Source organism: Candida jiufengensis, assembly GCF_024610255.1.
Source record: "Candida jiufengensis strain CBS 10846 chromosome Unknown scaffold2, whole genome shotgun sequence".
Classification (NCBI taxonomy): domain Eukaryota; kingdom Fungi; phylum Ascomycota; class Pichiomycetes; order Serinales; family Debaryomycetaceae; genus Lodderomyces; species Lodderomyces jiufengensis.
The window spans coordinates 774,490-789,624 of NW_026261561.1; the positions used below are offsets into that span (position 1 = coordinate 774,490).

General features: G+C 26.4%; 5 protein-coding genes across 5 annotated transcripts; 2 read left to right on the top strand and 3 right to left on the bottom strand. All coding sequences in view use genetic code 12, as the record gives it.

Annotated features, from left to right (window-relative positions):
• Positions 1–888: 888 nt before the first annotated feature.
• KGF54_003396 (uncharacterized protein) lies at positions 889–2,661 on the top strand (the record flags this gene model as incomplete). Its single annotated transcript, XM_051763979.1, has 1 exon — positions 889–2,661. One exon carries the CDS (start codon positions 889–891, stop codon positions 2,659–2,661), a length of 1,773 nt encoding a protein of 590 aa, XP_051619456.1.
• An 86-nt stretch (positions 2,662–2,747) lies between these two features.
• KGF54_003397 (uncharacterized protein) lies at positions 2,748–5,186 on the bottom strand (the record flags this gene model as incomplete). The annotated part of the gene is made up of 1 exon (XM_051763980.1): positions 2,748–5,186. The coding sequence occupies one exon, from the start codon at positions 5,184–5,186 to the stop codon at positions 2,748–2,750; it is 2,439 nt and encodes an 812-aa protein (XP_051619457.1).
• Positions 5,187–8,502: 3,316 nt separating this feature from the next.
• Positions 8,503–10,239, top strand: KGF54_003398 (alpha-keto acid decarboxylase family protein; the record flags this gene model as incomplete). Its single annotated transcript, XM_051763981.1, has 1 exon — positions 8,503–10,239. The coding sequence occupies one exon, from the start codon at positions 8,503–8,505 to the stop codon at positions 10,237–10,239; it is 1,737 nt and encodes a 578-aa protein (XP_051619458.1).
• An 89-nt stretch (positions 10,240–10,328) lies between these two features.
• On the bottom strand, positions 10,329–12,338 carry TEA1 (Tea1p; the record flags this gene model as incomplete). The annotated part of the gene is made up of 1 exon (XM_051763982.1): positions 10,329–12,338. One exon carries the CDS (start codon positions 12,336–12,338, stop codon positions 10,329–10,331), a length of 2,010 nt encoding a protein of 669 aa, XP_051619459.1.
• Positions 12,339–12,621: 283 nt separating this feature from the next.
• Positions 12,622–14,658, bottom strand: KGF54_003400 (uncharacterized protein; the record flags this gene model as incomplete). The annotated part of the gene is made up of 1 exon (XM_051763985.1): positions 12,622–14,658. One exon carries the CDS (start codon positions 14,656–14,658, stop codon positions 12,622–12,624), a length of 2,037 nt encoding a protein of 678 aa, XP_051619460.1.
• Between the last annotated feature and the right edge of the window lie 477 nt (positions 14,659–15,135).

A 15,135-nucleotide genomic window follows, 5' to 3' on the forward strand; every position in this document is an offset into this window, starting at 1 on the left:
AATTTTGAAAAATTTGAAAAATTCTTTTTTTTCTTAACAAAGAAGAAAATCACCGTTTTTTATTATGAATAAAATTTCAATACACAAAATTAATTTATCTTTAGTCATAAAAATTACGCTTAATGATTTGAGTCATAAGAAATTATTTGAAGTAAGAGATAGAGAGATAAGAAAAATTTTGAAACATGTGTCAACTACAGGTATACTTATAGAACGTATTGAAAATTGCTTTCAGAGGTTTAGCGTTTGTCGGAGGATTATGAAGTCAAATTTCAAGTGTTTAATTTGAGTCATAAATTGATAAGCGAAAGAAAGATATTTTGAGGAAAGATGTGAAAAAAACTGATAAAGCCCTTTTAAATTCTACATCGTTTACCTTCTTTAGACGGGGATGTTGAAGCTATTTTATCACCGTAATCTCGAGTGTTAAGACGGTAGGACCAAAAGTGCAATCAATGCTACATTATTGTAAATTTTTATTTCTAGTTATCGTAAGACATAAACAAAATTAATAGTTAAACAAATATCCGACGGCAAAATTTCTTAAAATTGAAAGTTTAAACGAAGCCGAAATAAAAGACTATGAGATAATACCATTCGAGAAATTAGATCAACAAAAAGATGTGATTTCTTCAATTATAATCGACTAATATTGCCACCAACAATTTTTAATTCATCTCAAAGTTGATTTTAAAAATAAAAATTTATTTTTTTAATTTTTTAAATTCATACAAACAAATTTTGAAACTTCTATTCTTGTTACACAAACACAATTCCAAAAACATGGTAGCGATAATTCCGTTATCGTAAATAGAATTTTTGTATTTTACCAAATTATTAATACCATTCTTCAAATTGTTCAATCTATATAAATTCAGTTAATTGAAGATGGTCAATCAAATAGATGAAAAAGCGGTACATTCCAATAACTGGAGCAAGTCAGACTTACCACTTCACAATGAAAAGCCAAGAAAGAAAAACAATTGGTTATTAGTATTCTACACAATTGGATTTATGATATTATTCTGGTTTGGAAAATCAATTTATTCTCAAAATCTAGTAACAATGGGAGTACCAGATGAAGAATTATGTCCAATTCTTGAAAAAATAATTCCAAATAAATACGTAACAAATCCAGAAAATATAGATTATATATTACATAACAAAGAATATCATGAAATATTAAATAAAAGGTTTCAAGACTCAATAAATTACCCAACTGAAGTATACGATGATATGCAAAATCCAACTAAAGAAGGTCAAAATGACACTAGATGGAATACGTTTAGACAATTTCACACTTACTTAGAAAAAACATACCCATTAGTCTATAAGAATTTAAAAGTTGAAAAAGTAAATGAATTAGGTTTAGTATATACTTGGAAAGGTTCCAATTCAGATAAAAAACCAATAATGTTAACCGCTCATCAAGATGTAGTACCAGTTGATAGATCAACAGTCAATAGATGGGATCATTCACCGTTTAGTGGGTTTATTGATTCAAATGATTTTATTTATGGTCGTGGTGTTTTAGATTGTAAGAATTTATTAATTGGATTATTAAATACTATTGAATTCTTATTAGATGAAAATAAATTTCAACCTAAAAGAACTATAATTTTAGCTTTTGGTTATGATGAAGAAAGTTCAGGAGATGGAGCTTTTCAAATTGGTAAATTTTTAGAAAACCGTTATGGTCAAGATTCTTTTTTACAAATTATTGATGAAGGTAATGCTGGATATCAAGAAATTGAAGGTACAAATTTTATATTACCTGCTACTGGTGAAAAAGGTCATTTGAATTCAGTTATAGAGATTTTCACACCTGGTGGTCATTCAAGTGTTCCTCAATCTCATACATCTATTGGAATTATTGCTCAATTAATTAACGAAATTGAATCATCACCATTTGAACCAATACTAACTAAAGTTAATCCATTAATGAATCAATTATATTGTTTAGCTGAACATTCAAAAATTCCCCAAAATTTAAAAACAAATATTTTAAAATCTCAAATCGACCAAAAATCTAATTCAAAAGTTGTTGAATATTTAAGTGAAAATTTAGATACTAAATATTTAATAACTACATCTCAAGCAATAGATATTATTGAAGGTGGTGTTAAATCAAACGCATTACCTGAACATGTATCATTTTTAGTAAATTCAAGAATCGCAGTTGAATCTTCAGTCGATGAAACCGTTGCAAAATATCAAGAAAATATTGTTAAAGTAGCTAATAAATTTAATTTAGGTTTAATAATAGAAAATACTACAATTATAGAACCTACAGAAAATGGATACTTTAAATACAATATAGTAGAACCATTAAATCCAGCACCAGTATCACCATTAAATGAAAGTTGGAAAATTTTCGGAGGTTCAATACGTTATTTATTTGAGAACTTAATCAATACAACCACCACTACAACACCATTTGTAGTAGCTCCATTTTTATCAAGTGGAAATACAGATACTAAATCTTATTGGATTTTAACTAAAAATATTTATAGATATATACCTAGTTTTATTGATGAAGGTAGTGGTGGTGAACATAGTGTTAATGAAAAAGTTAATTTGTCATCTCATTATCATATTGTTGGGTTTTATTATTATTATTTACAATTGATTGATAAAGTTGAAGATGAATCATTTGCATAAATAGAGAATAAAATAGAGAATAACACATCATTTTTTAGACTGATTATTGTTATTATTATTATTAGTTTATTCTATTTAATCTAAAATTATAATTTACTTCTTCTCAATACATCTGAATCTCTATCTTTATTTTTATTAGTAATGTCAATAATGTAATTAATATTAATTTCATTAGTAATAAAATCCCTCTTTTGTGATAAATTTAATAATTGTTTTAAAAATTCATTTAATATAGAAAGATCTTTTGGATTTAAAATTTGAACAAATGCTTTAGTTTTAGCTTTATTTTTGAAAATTTTGATTAAATTAAGGTGGTTAAGGTAATATAAATCACTGACAAGATATTGTTTATTTATGGATTCGAGGGATTGGAATTGTGCTTTCTTTTTTGATTGATCTATTATATATTTCAATAAACCTTTTGTTGTAGGGTATTTTAATTCATCATCATCTAATACCAAGTTAGAATGTTGTCTTTGTTGTCTTGATGCTGCATATCTATTTGATAAATTATGAGTCATTTCTAAAATATTTGAAATTAAAACTATATAACTTTCCATAAAAGGTTGAGCTAAATTTGCAAATAATCTAACATATTTTTCATCTTTTATTTTATAATATTCAAAATCTGAATCTGTTGATTTTTCTTTGGTGATTAATCCCATTTCTTCTAAATCATTTAAAATATAGTTTAAATCATTTTTAGAATTTTCATCATAATCAAATAAAAATTCATTCTTTAAAAAACTTGTAATGATATAAAATAATTTCCCAATTACAATCTTATTACAATTGACATCATTATTTAATAAAAGCAAAATATACATGATGATACATTTGTGAATAATTAAATGAATAGTTAAATTTTTATAATATAATAATTCAATTGGTGATTCAATTTTAATTAAATTTTTCTTATCATTAACTTTAATATATCTAAAAAATGAAACAATTTCAAATTTAACAACACTTATCAAATCCTCATCTGAAAAATTAAGCATATCTTGTAATATAATTTTATTTGTAGCAGATGAGTCATTTTCTTTTAATAAAACTTGACATACAATTTTTAAAATTGGTAACATTTCTTCAATTGTAAATAATGATTTTTGTGAAAAATAATTATATGCTTGAATAGCTAAACCAATTATTGAAATTTCTGGTATAAATGAATTTCTATTAACTTCTTGCAAGATTTTAAAACCTAATTTTTTTAAATTAACTTCTTTTTCATCTTTTACATCATCATTATTTATGAATTCACTTAATGTAAAAGATTCGCCTAATTTAACGAATATTTTACCAGTTAATGTTCTATCAGTATTATCATTAAATCCTTGTTTATCATAAATAATTTTATCTTCTTTATGATAAAATGCACTTGTTGCTACTCCTAATATACCAAATAAACTTTCTTGAGTTTTATCATCTCCTTTTAATTCTTTTAAAAATTGATCATTTTCATAAACTCTTTCATAAGTAACTGAAACTGGTTGAAATAACATATCGAAATTTGGTTTATGTTCTTCATTTCTTTGTTTTAAATATATAGAAACCAAAGATTTTAATATACCATATTTTGGTAATAATAATTTCCCATCTCTTGATCTAGTACCTTCAATAAATACTTCAAATGGAATTTTATTAACTAAAATAAATTCAATAACATTATTTAAATTTCTTTCAGTATATAATTCATTATTAAATGATCTTGGTATAAAAATTGCACCTAAACTTTTTAATAAATTACCTACAATTGCAACATTTAAATTTTCACCTGCAATAACAGTTGGTATAGCCATTTGGAAACGTACACAAATTAAATGTAATATAATATAATCTAAATGTGATTGATGAGAAGGAGTCCAAATAATTGACATTGGATCTTTCAAATATTTTTTATATAAATTCGATAAATCATCATTTGATACCCAAACTCCCTTTGGAAATAATTTTCTCATTATTGTCATAACAGTAACATAAGCAGATCTAACAAATTGATGAGATGGGAAAGTTGGTAAATTTGTATCATTATTTTGTTTATAAAATTTAACCATGAATTCTTTAACTTCTTCAAATCTTTTTTTAAAATCTTGTGGTTTAATTAATTTCATATTTAATTCTTGATTAATTAAATTATAGATAATTTCATCTAATTTTTTATCATCTTTTTCCAATTGATCATCCATATGTTTTTTAAATGTATGTCTAAATTTATCTGAATGTTTATTCATAAAATATCTATATTCATTATTTGAATAAATCTTATCATATTTTTCTCCACCTGTAAAAAATCTAAAAGCTGAATGTAAAATATTAAATGATTCATGTAAAGTTTTAACATTATTTGGTCCATCTATATAAGTTTCTTTATCAATTGGTAATGGGAATTTTAAATCAACATTTGGATTGATGAATGGATCATGTAAAATATTGATATCAAAATCTGCATTTGAAATATCTTGTTGTAATCCTGTAGCTAATGGATTAGTTGGTTCAGATGATGATGTGCTGGAAGTTGTCATTTTGAATAGTTATGCTAAACTTTTGAAGTGAAAATAAAAAATTAAATATTGAAATGCTAATGATGAAAATAAAAAAAAAAAACCAATGAAATCTCAACAGTGAAACTGAATCAATTGAATTATTGTCTAATTGTTGTGAAAAGAACTGAATAATCTAATAAATTTGATAAAATTAAAAAAATGAATAATTTTTTTAAAATGAGTCTACTATCTTTTTAAAAAATAAATTTATAATTAAGTCTAATGAAGTATTATCAATATTCTTCAACCACAAATCTTTTATCAAAATTTTAAAATTGAAGATATGGTTGGTTGTTTAAATTAATTTAATATTTTGTATTTATATATGTGAATTAAATTAATACTGTATATAACCATTTAATTTTGATACGTTAAATTAAAAATTAAAAATTAAATTTAAAAATATTTTGTTGGGCAATAAATTTAATTCCATATTTAGTAATTTAATAATCAATACATAATACATAATACAATTAATACAATAAATGTAGATCAATTAAAGGTCTAATGATTATTAAAAGTAACATGGTTTGATGATTTCGAATATGTTTATTCAAAGATCTATCAAAGAGATCTTGAAATTAATAGAGATGACCTTCACTTACTTTTTTTCTTTGCTATTAGACCTACCTAATTGCTTTCAAATTACTTCATTGATATTGTATAATGTCGATTTTGAAACGTACATTTGTACAATGTTTTGATAAGGCATTAAATATTTGTTATTAAAAAATGGGGTTCAAAATTAAAATAATTCCCCTGGATTTAACAAAGAAAAAATTAAACAATTATGGAAATGATCTCAAATTATCATTGTTGATTTTATTGAAATGCTTCTTAATAACCTTAATTTGATTAATGATTATTTTATTAAACCGTGTTCTTTCTCGATTTAAACTCGATCACAAGCTTTTTATATTGTGATTGGAAAAAACCTTAAACCTGAAACTTATTCAACAAAATTTTAAAAGGTATTAATTGATATTATCAATTAAAAAATTAATTGGTCTGGTTTACTTATTTCATAAACGTTTTGTAATTAATATGAATGATAACTTTGTTAAACTGTTTGTACTTCAAGGTAATGTAAAACAATTACATCAGTTATATGTACTTTATTTTTATCAAAATCTAATAAAAATGAGATTTGATATAATTACTATCGGAGATAAGGTTTTGACATATTTTTGACTACTAATTTTCAATTAACTAAAATATTATTATCTTGGTAAAGATTTTAGATAAGATAAGGGTGAAGATTTGGACTCTTAATGTTTTATATAGTCATTTTGTAACTCATCAATTGGTAACTTACTAGGGCGTACTTCAATCTTATAATTGGTTTATAATTTTTTGTGTTTGCTTTGTAATTTATATTAATAGATCAAATCTGAAACATCTTAGTTCTATTGTTTGTCCTTTTTTTTTTTTCTTCTAGGTTCCACTAATTACCCCACTTAATTAAGGGGTGTGCGCAAATATTTATATCTGAGCATGATTTTAATTTTAGATCAAGATCTTGGGTTTGAAAGTTGATTTGAGTTTAATTGAAATCTGTTTTGCTACTTTGTTGGTAAATGTATATTCGAGATCATAATTGAGTTGAAAGCAACGACAATGCTCTATATGAATTGTAGTTGCTTAACCCAAAATCTAAAGCTCAGGTTGTTATAATTCAAGATTTAATGGTCTAAAGGTCTTAATATACTAAGAAATTTAGTGGTCCTATAATCCAAGTTTGGAGGAAATTATGAGTGGGCCAGTCCAGAGACAAGTAAGTAGAATATGTATATGTATATGATATTGGGATCTACCCAATCGAATGCTCTTTTTTTTTTGTTGATCAATTTATCTGGTTTAAAGTGAGCAATGAATGATGAATTTTTCTTGCGGTTTGATATAAATATATTACTTGTGTAAAGAAAATGCTTGAACGCTTCGATGAAAAAAAATTTGTTTAATGTTGACCAAGTTTTGCTGCAAAAATATAGTAAAAAATTACAACCAAATGACATTGGTGATCTCAATCAGTCTCCAGCTTTTCAGCTCTAGGATAATATTTACCATCTTAAATACCCAAATTTTAGGTTCTTGATTGATTGAGATTTGTTTTTCTTTTGGTCAGTGGTTTGATGCTAAACCTTTTCATGACAAAAATCATGACAAATCTAACGAATTTATCAATTTATGGTTCTTTCTTTCATTTTTCTCGTGTTCAGCATGAATTCAAGCATACAATTTAATATAATCAATTATAAGCCTATCGCTATATAAGGTACACCGGATGCTCATGGTGCCTTAAGCTATGATGGAGTGAAAATTAAAGTGCATTTGAATTGAACCAAAAAAAAACCACATGGGATAGTTTTGTACGGGTTAAGGGCACAATTTTATAAAACTAAAAAAACCAGGTAATTCTTTAGCTCAGAAATTGGTTCCGTGGTCTAGTTGGTTATGGCATATGCTTAACACGCATAACGTCCCCAGTTCGATCCTGGGCGGAATCATAATTGGGCATTCAAAGTTTTTTTTTGCATTGTCTTCCAGCTCAACAGACTCGTGTGATTTACTCTTTATTAGAAACTCGAATTGGGCTCAATCTCTATGTTCGAAACTTTGTTGTATCTTTGATACACCGTAGTACGGATTAATTGTTTTGACTAAGCAGAAGAAAATAATAAATTACGATTATCTATTCTGTTTCTCGTATTTCGTTTCTTCGATTCACATTAATAACATTATTAATAAATCCGATCTATACTATATTAGCAACAATCATTCTAATTCAACTCACGAAACACCTGCCTATTGATGATTTGTAGAACAATTGTATAAAGAATTCGTTTCATTTTTATCGAACGGTGTTATGCGGCTACGGTATTAAGCGGCTTGGCTTGAAACAAATCAAATAAACTAAAAGCAAAAGAAAAAAATAATAATTTAGGAACAAGAAAAGATAATAATATCAATTAATCAGGAACAAACGGTTATGAATTAGGAGCAGCTCATTTACCAGCTAAACATAAAGAAAATCATATGGAAATTGAAACCCCGAATACCTTTTTGAGTTAAAAATTGATACTTTGCGATTTTGGGATCCATTTACATAAACTTCATTAATTAAAGCAATTATAAATATTTTATGGTTAGTTGAAATTTAATTTTCCGGACTTTTATATAAATTATGAAAACCCCCTTATAAATTAATAGAATTCATTTGAAAATTCAACATCAATTGAATTGAGTAGTATATTCATCAACAATTGAATTCAATTCTACTTTATAATTGCAAAAAATGTCAGAAGAAACAATTTCATTAGGTCAATATTTATTCGAAAGATTAAATCAAAAACCAATTGGTATAAAAAATGTATTTGGAGTACCAGGAGATTTTAATTTAGCATTATTAGATAAAATTTATGATGTTGAAGGTATGAAATGGGTTGGAAGTGTTAATGAATTAAATGCTGGTTATGCAACTGATGGTTATTCAAGAGTCAAAAATGGTACATCAGCTGATGGTTCAGCAATTGGTGCACTTGTTACAACTTTTGGTGTTGGTGAATGTTCAGCTTTAAATGCTATTGCAGGTTCTTATTCTGAACATGTTGGTTTAGTCCATATTGTTGGTGTACCATCAACTGCATCACAACAAAAGGAATTATTATTACATCATACTTTAGGTAATGGTGATTTTACAGTTTTCCATAAAATTGCAAGTTTTGTTAGTGCAGCCACTGCTGTATTAAGTGATCCAAATGAAGCACCAAAAGAAATTGATAGAGTTATTGAAGCTGCTTTTATAAATCAAAGACCAACTTACTTAGCTTTCCCATCCAACTTGTTTAATTCACCAGTTCCAAAAAAGAGATTAGAACAACCATTAAATTTAACTCCACCACCAAATGATGAAAAAATTCAAACTGAAGTATTAGGTGAAATTTTTTCAATGATTTCAAAAGCTAAAGATCCAGTAATTATTGTTGATGCTTGTACTAATAGACATAATGCTACTTTCGAAGCAAATAAATTAATTCAATTAACTAAATATAAATTTGCAGTTACACCAATGGCTAAAGGTTCTAGAGATATAGATGAAGAAGATCCAAAATTTATTGGTGTTTATTTAGGTGATTTATCATATCCAGAAACCAAAAAATTAGTTGAAGAATCTGACTTGGTTTTATCATTGGGTGCAGTCTTATCAGATTTTAACACTGGTGCTTTTTCATATTCTTTAGACACTTCAAAAGTTATTGAATTCCATTCAGATTATACCAAGATCAAAAATGCTCAATATCCAAAAATTAGAATGAAAGAATTATTAGGAAAATTAGTTGAATCCCCAGAATTGAAAAAATTTGTTGATAATTCAGAACCAAAAGAAATTAAATGGGAACAAATTCCAGAAGTTAAATTACCCGATGATAATAAATTAACTCAAGCTTGGATATGGTCTAATTTAGGTAATTGGTTAAGAGAAGGTGATATTGTAATTACTGAAACTGGTACTTCTAATTTTGGTATCATTCAAACTCAATTTCCTAAAAAAGTTATTGGAATTTCACAAGTTCTTTGGGGATCTATTGGGTATACTGTACCAAGTGCTCAAGGTGCAGCAACAGCAGCTGAAGAAGTTGATCCAAATAGAAGAGTTATTTTGTTCGTAGGTGATGGTTCTTTACAATTAACAGTCCAAGAACTTTCAACAATGGCAAGAAATCACAATAACTTGTACATTTTTGTCTTAAATAATAATGGTTTTACTATTGAAAGATATATTCATGGTCGAGATGCCGAATATAATGCAATTCAAGAATGGGAATATACTGATTTATTGAAAACTTTTAAATCTGATAATTATGAAACTCATAAGGCTGAAAAAGTTGGTGAACTTTCAAAATTATTTAAAGATGAAGAATTTGCTAAAAATAATAAATTAAGATTAATTGAACTTAAATTAGATACTTTTGATGCTCCTGAAAATTTAGTTAAACAAGCTGAAATGTCATCAAAAGTTAATGATGGTTAATCAATTATAGATTTGTATAAATTATTAGATAAAAATGTGATAAGCATGAAAAAGCTAACAAAAATAAATTATCTCTTCATCTACGTATATCAATTTTTACTATGAAAAATATAATCAGGAAATAATGCTTCCCAATCTTCATTAAATAAATCAGAAGTCATTAAAACAGGTGGACCACCAAGAAAATCTATATTATCATCAAGCAAGACATTTGTAAAATTTTGTGAATCAACACTTGAAACTGGAGATGCTTGAAATGCAGCTTTAGCAATTGATATAGTTGGATCTGAAAAACCAGCAATACTATTATTATTACCAACATAATTTTGTTTTAATTTATCTTTAATTAAATTATATGATTTTTCAGCTAATTTCCAAGTTTTTGAGCATCCTAATAAAACACCCATAAAAAATTGAAGTCTCTCTTTATGTTCATTTACTTGTGAAAAAGTTGAATTGGTTAATAAAATAATTGAAATTGATAAAATTGATGAATAAACAATAAAGATAGATGCTCTTTTATATCCATGCTCTGATTCAAATTTACGAATTGATTCATATAAATCTTCTATAACGTTTAAACAGATTGTTAATGATGATAAATCATTTACGGCTTGAGTTTCTAAACCAACAAAGGGACGATTTAAACACAATAATAAAATATAATAGTAATATCGTATACCTGAATAAGTTGGGTTTTCTGCACTTTGAGCCAATGTAATCTTTTCCCATTTTAAATCATCTGGTAAATTCTGCTTCCAATTCATTATTTGTGAATTATATTCATATAGTTTATCTAATCTTGATTCAAGGTTAATTTCTTCATTTGATTGATCATCAATATCCGTTTTAGTGAAAATATCATTTAATATATTATCCGATATATTGATTAGATTTATAATTTGATTTAATGGATCACCAATATATGATTTATACCCATTATTAACTTTACCATTTTTCTTTTCATATCCAGTATATGTGAAATCATCAATCCATTCCAAATCCGGTAAATCTTTAGTTTCTGGTATTGAAGCATCCGACAATTTCAAAATAGATGGTCTACCTAACACTAAACTAATAAAATGATCAGCCATATAACAACCCCAATAAATTCTTGATCTAATAGCAACATCAAGTTCATTTAAACTTTCTTTAGATTTAACAAACCAAACTTCTGGGTTCAATTGAAATCCAATATCAAATCCCATCCTCATTGCATTCCCCAGTAGCATCCATCCACTTGAATTCATTCCATTACAAATATCAAAAAATGCTAGAAGCATAAAACTTTGCAAAGATGTTATTGATGGTTGACTTAATGATTGAAGTAATAAAGTTTTTGCTTCTTTATAGAATTGCTTTGATTTGTTATAAATTGGATCATCAGCCATTCTTGATCCTAATGCACATATACTTAATATTAAAATTTTCGAACAATATAAACTTGTTGAGGTTGGATTGAAAAAATCAATTAGAAAAGCTTCTCTAAATATAAACATATTATGATCTGGATATTGCCATGTGAAAAATAATTGTATACATTTTAAAATTTCTGGATCTTTATTCATTTTCTTAATTATATTAATTTCATTTTCACGTCTCAGTGATTTAGTATTATTTATATTATTTGTGGTAAGGTTGTTATCATAAACTGAGATTGGACCATAAATTGATTTGTTTTCATCAACATCGTCATGATGATCAGCTAATGATGTGGTTGATGTATTAGCTTGTGAGTCAAGATCTTCAGTTTCTAATAAATCAATTAAATCAGTATTTCTTAATAACTCCATTTGTTTTTCAGGATCTAACTTTTTGAGATCGTTGATAAAAGATCGAATATGTGCAACTTGAGTTTCTAATTTAGCAACATAATTTGTACTTGGTCGTTTCTTTCTCATATCTGCGATTGTTTGAATACATTCAACTTTTGCTTTAAGACAACCAGAACAAGGAAGTGTTCCATCACATTTAACTTTCCTACTTCTACATCTTTGACAACTTAATTTCTTTACAGGTTTGATAGATGGTGATTCTTTCTTCTCCTCTTGTGCTATATCATCATTACCATTTGATTTTCTTTTCTTAGATTCAGGCATGGCATTTAGGTAGTTTTTGAAAACTTTGATAAACTAATTTGTTTACGAAATTCGTGTCTGTATCTCTAAATTTATAAATTTATGTTTCACGTTTAAATTTCTTTGTTTATAAAAATTATCAAACGAGATTACTACCAAATGATTTCAAATTTTTTACCACATTTCTTTTGATAACAAGTTTTGAAACAAAAGTTTAGTTGTAAATGTTTTATTATGAAACCCATGAAAACTACCAATTTAGTATAAAAATCTATCTATAAGTATATACTTCTAATTTTTCTATTTAATTTGAGGTGACAAGCTGATAAGCTGAATAAATAACGGTGAAAATACCAACAAAAATTAAAACATAATCAATAATTGGTAAAATTCTATCATAAGTTGATTTTTCAATTTTTTTGGAAGATGCTTTCAAGTGAATTAATGGAGTGTAAATAAAAATTAAAGGAGCACAACAAAAATTACCATTAAAACTTGCAAAACCATCAATATTATCAGCATTAAAATAAGCTGTAATACAGATGATTATAACACAAATAGCTCTAAATCCATTTTTCAACCATTTAACTTGAGGATTGTTTTTACCTGAATGATAATATAATTTACCATCACCATTTTTACGTTTATGTCTAAATACAACAGATTCACCGATTTTAACCGCGGGAAATAATTGTAATGGAGCTGATAAAAATACAGCTGCTGAATATAATACAAGAATTGATTGTACAGCTATGTTGCCATGTGGTAAATTTAAAATTATTATTGCTTTTACTTTATCACCAAAAGCAGTATATCCAATAGTACCAATCGCAACAAATAATGTAGTAATTATAAACATACAAATTGCTAAAACCATTGGGAATTTTTCAGGTTGAGCCATTGAAGATTCTATTGGTAAGATTAACCCAATTGCTTCAAAACTGATTACACTGATTCCTACCAATAAAGTCCAACTGCTTGAATTAAAATTCTCAATATTTGGTCCCAATCCATCTAAATAAATCTTCAAACCTGAAAAATAAAATATGATTAATAATCCAATAACAATAAACACTGAAGATATTAATGATACAACTGAAAGTTTAGTTAAATTTCTAATTAAAGTTAAAGGAATCAATAAAATACATTGTACCAACACAGCATTAGCTTTATTCAACCATTCAGGTCTTGTTGATAAAAACCCATCAATAAATGCAATCATATTTTCAGCAGAAAATAAAATATATGTAGCAACAAATCCAAGTTGACTTAGTATAATTGAGATTAATATACAATATTTTAATGGATTCCCATAAGTTTTATATCCCAATTCACCAAATGATGTCAATTTTAGAATTTGTTTTGATTTAATAAGCACGATGTATGCAAAATATGTTAATAAACCAAATATACTTAAAGTGACCATTGAAAAAGCTAATCCACCATTATAAAAAGCTCTTGGTAAAAATAAAATACCAGATCCAACCAATGCTTTAAAAAGTAAGAAAAAAGTTTTCGGTATTGAAGCTGCACCTTTTGGTTGTGGTTTCATTTTTGGTAATTGTTTTGGTAAATACCTTCTTTCATTTTGTAATAAACTTGATTCTTCATCAAATACATCTTCATAATTTGAATCTCCAGTAGTTGTACCTTCCTCATCTTCTTCATCATCATTTTTCTCTTCATCTTCATCATCATTAAAATCTTCCCCAGCAAAATGTCCGTACATACTTAAAAATTCCATGAAATTTCTAGACAAGAAATTTGGTGGTTCTTCATTTTTCTTTATTGATTTTTGAATTATAAACTCTCTTCTAAACCCACCTGGAACATTTATATCACTCGCCATTGAACCTCTTCTTTGTTCCTCTAGATATGTTGAAAATGATGAACTTCTTGCTCTTCTTTTAGGATCTCTTATACTAATTGCTCCAGAATGATCATCTCCAACGTTTTCCATTTGATGATATAATCTACGAGTTATATCTCCACCTTGTTGTTTTAGACTGTCTTCAGGACTTACTAAATGTTTACCAATTGTTTTTAAGTCAACGTTTTTATTTGAGTTTTGATTTATCTGTGATATATGATCATCATAACTTTGAGATTCATTTGAGTTATAACTCTGCATTGATGGACGTATCATTGAATTTAAATTTGATTGTGAATTACTATTACTATGACTGTTTAGCAATGGATTATTGTTAGTTTGTGAGTGTTGTGGACTTGATGAATTTGGCAGTCTTAAATTTGGAGATGCTCCTCCATAAGTGTTTAAATTGGAATTACTAGGTTGTTTTTTTACATCATCATTATGAAAAGCAGAATTGGAAGGTGCCATGTTTGGCGTTATTTGAAAAGACTTGTAATGAATATTAACTATATTACTAAAAAGTATGGCTTCGTTAATGTTTTTTATTAATTAGTAATATTAGTTTTAACTGAAAAATTGATGCCATATATAAATAGAATATAAATAAATGATTATGTAAGAATGTCAATAAATTTATATGTCTAAAAACAATTTTACGTCAATGTGCCAAATTATTATCTGGCTAATTTTAGAATTATACTGCTTTTTCTATATACCGTATGATTCTACTATTAGCAGTTGACCAAAAATTATTTTACTCCACTTGTAAATACAACAAAGAGTCATTAATCAATATAATCTTTTAAAATTCTTAGAAATTTATTGACCAATAACTTTTGGTTATATTTAAGAAGCAAACAAAACGAAAAAGCTTAGTATTTCTCGATTTCATACATTGACTTGGTGTTCCTATTCGGGTTGTTTATAATAAAGGTATCCTTGCGC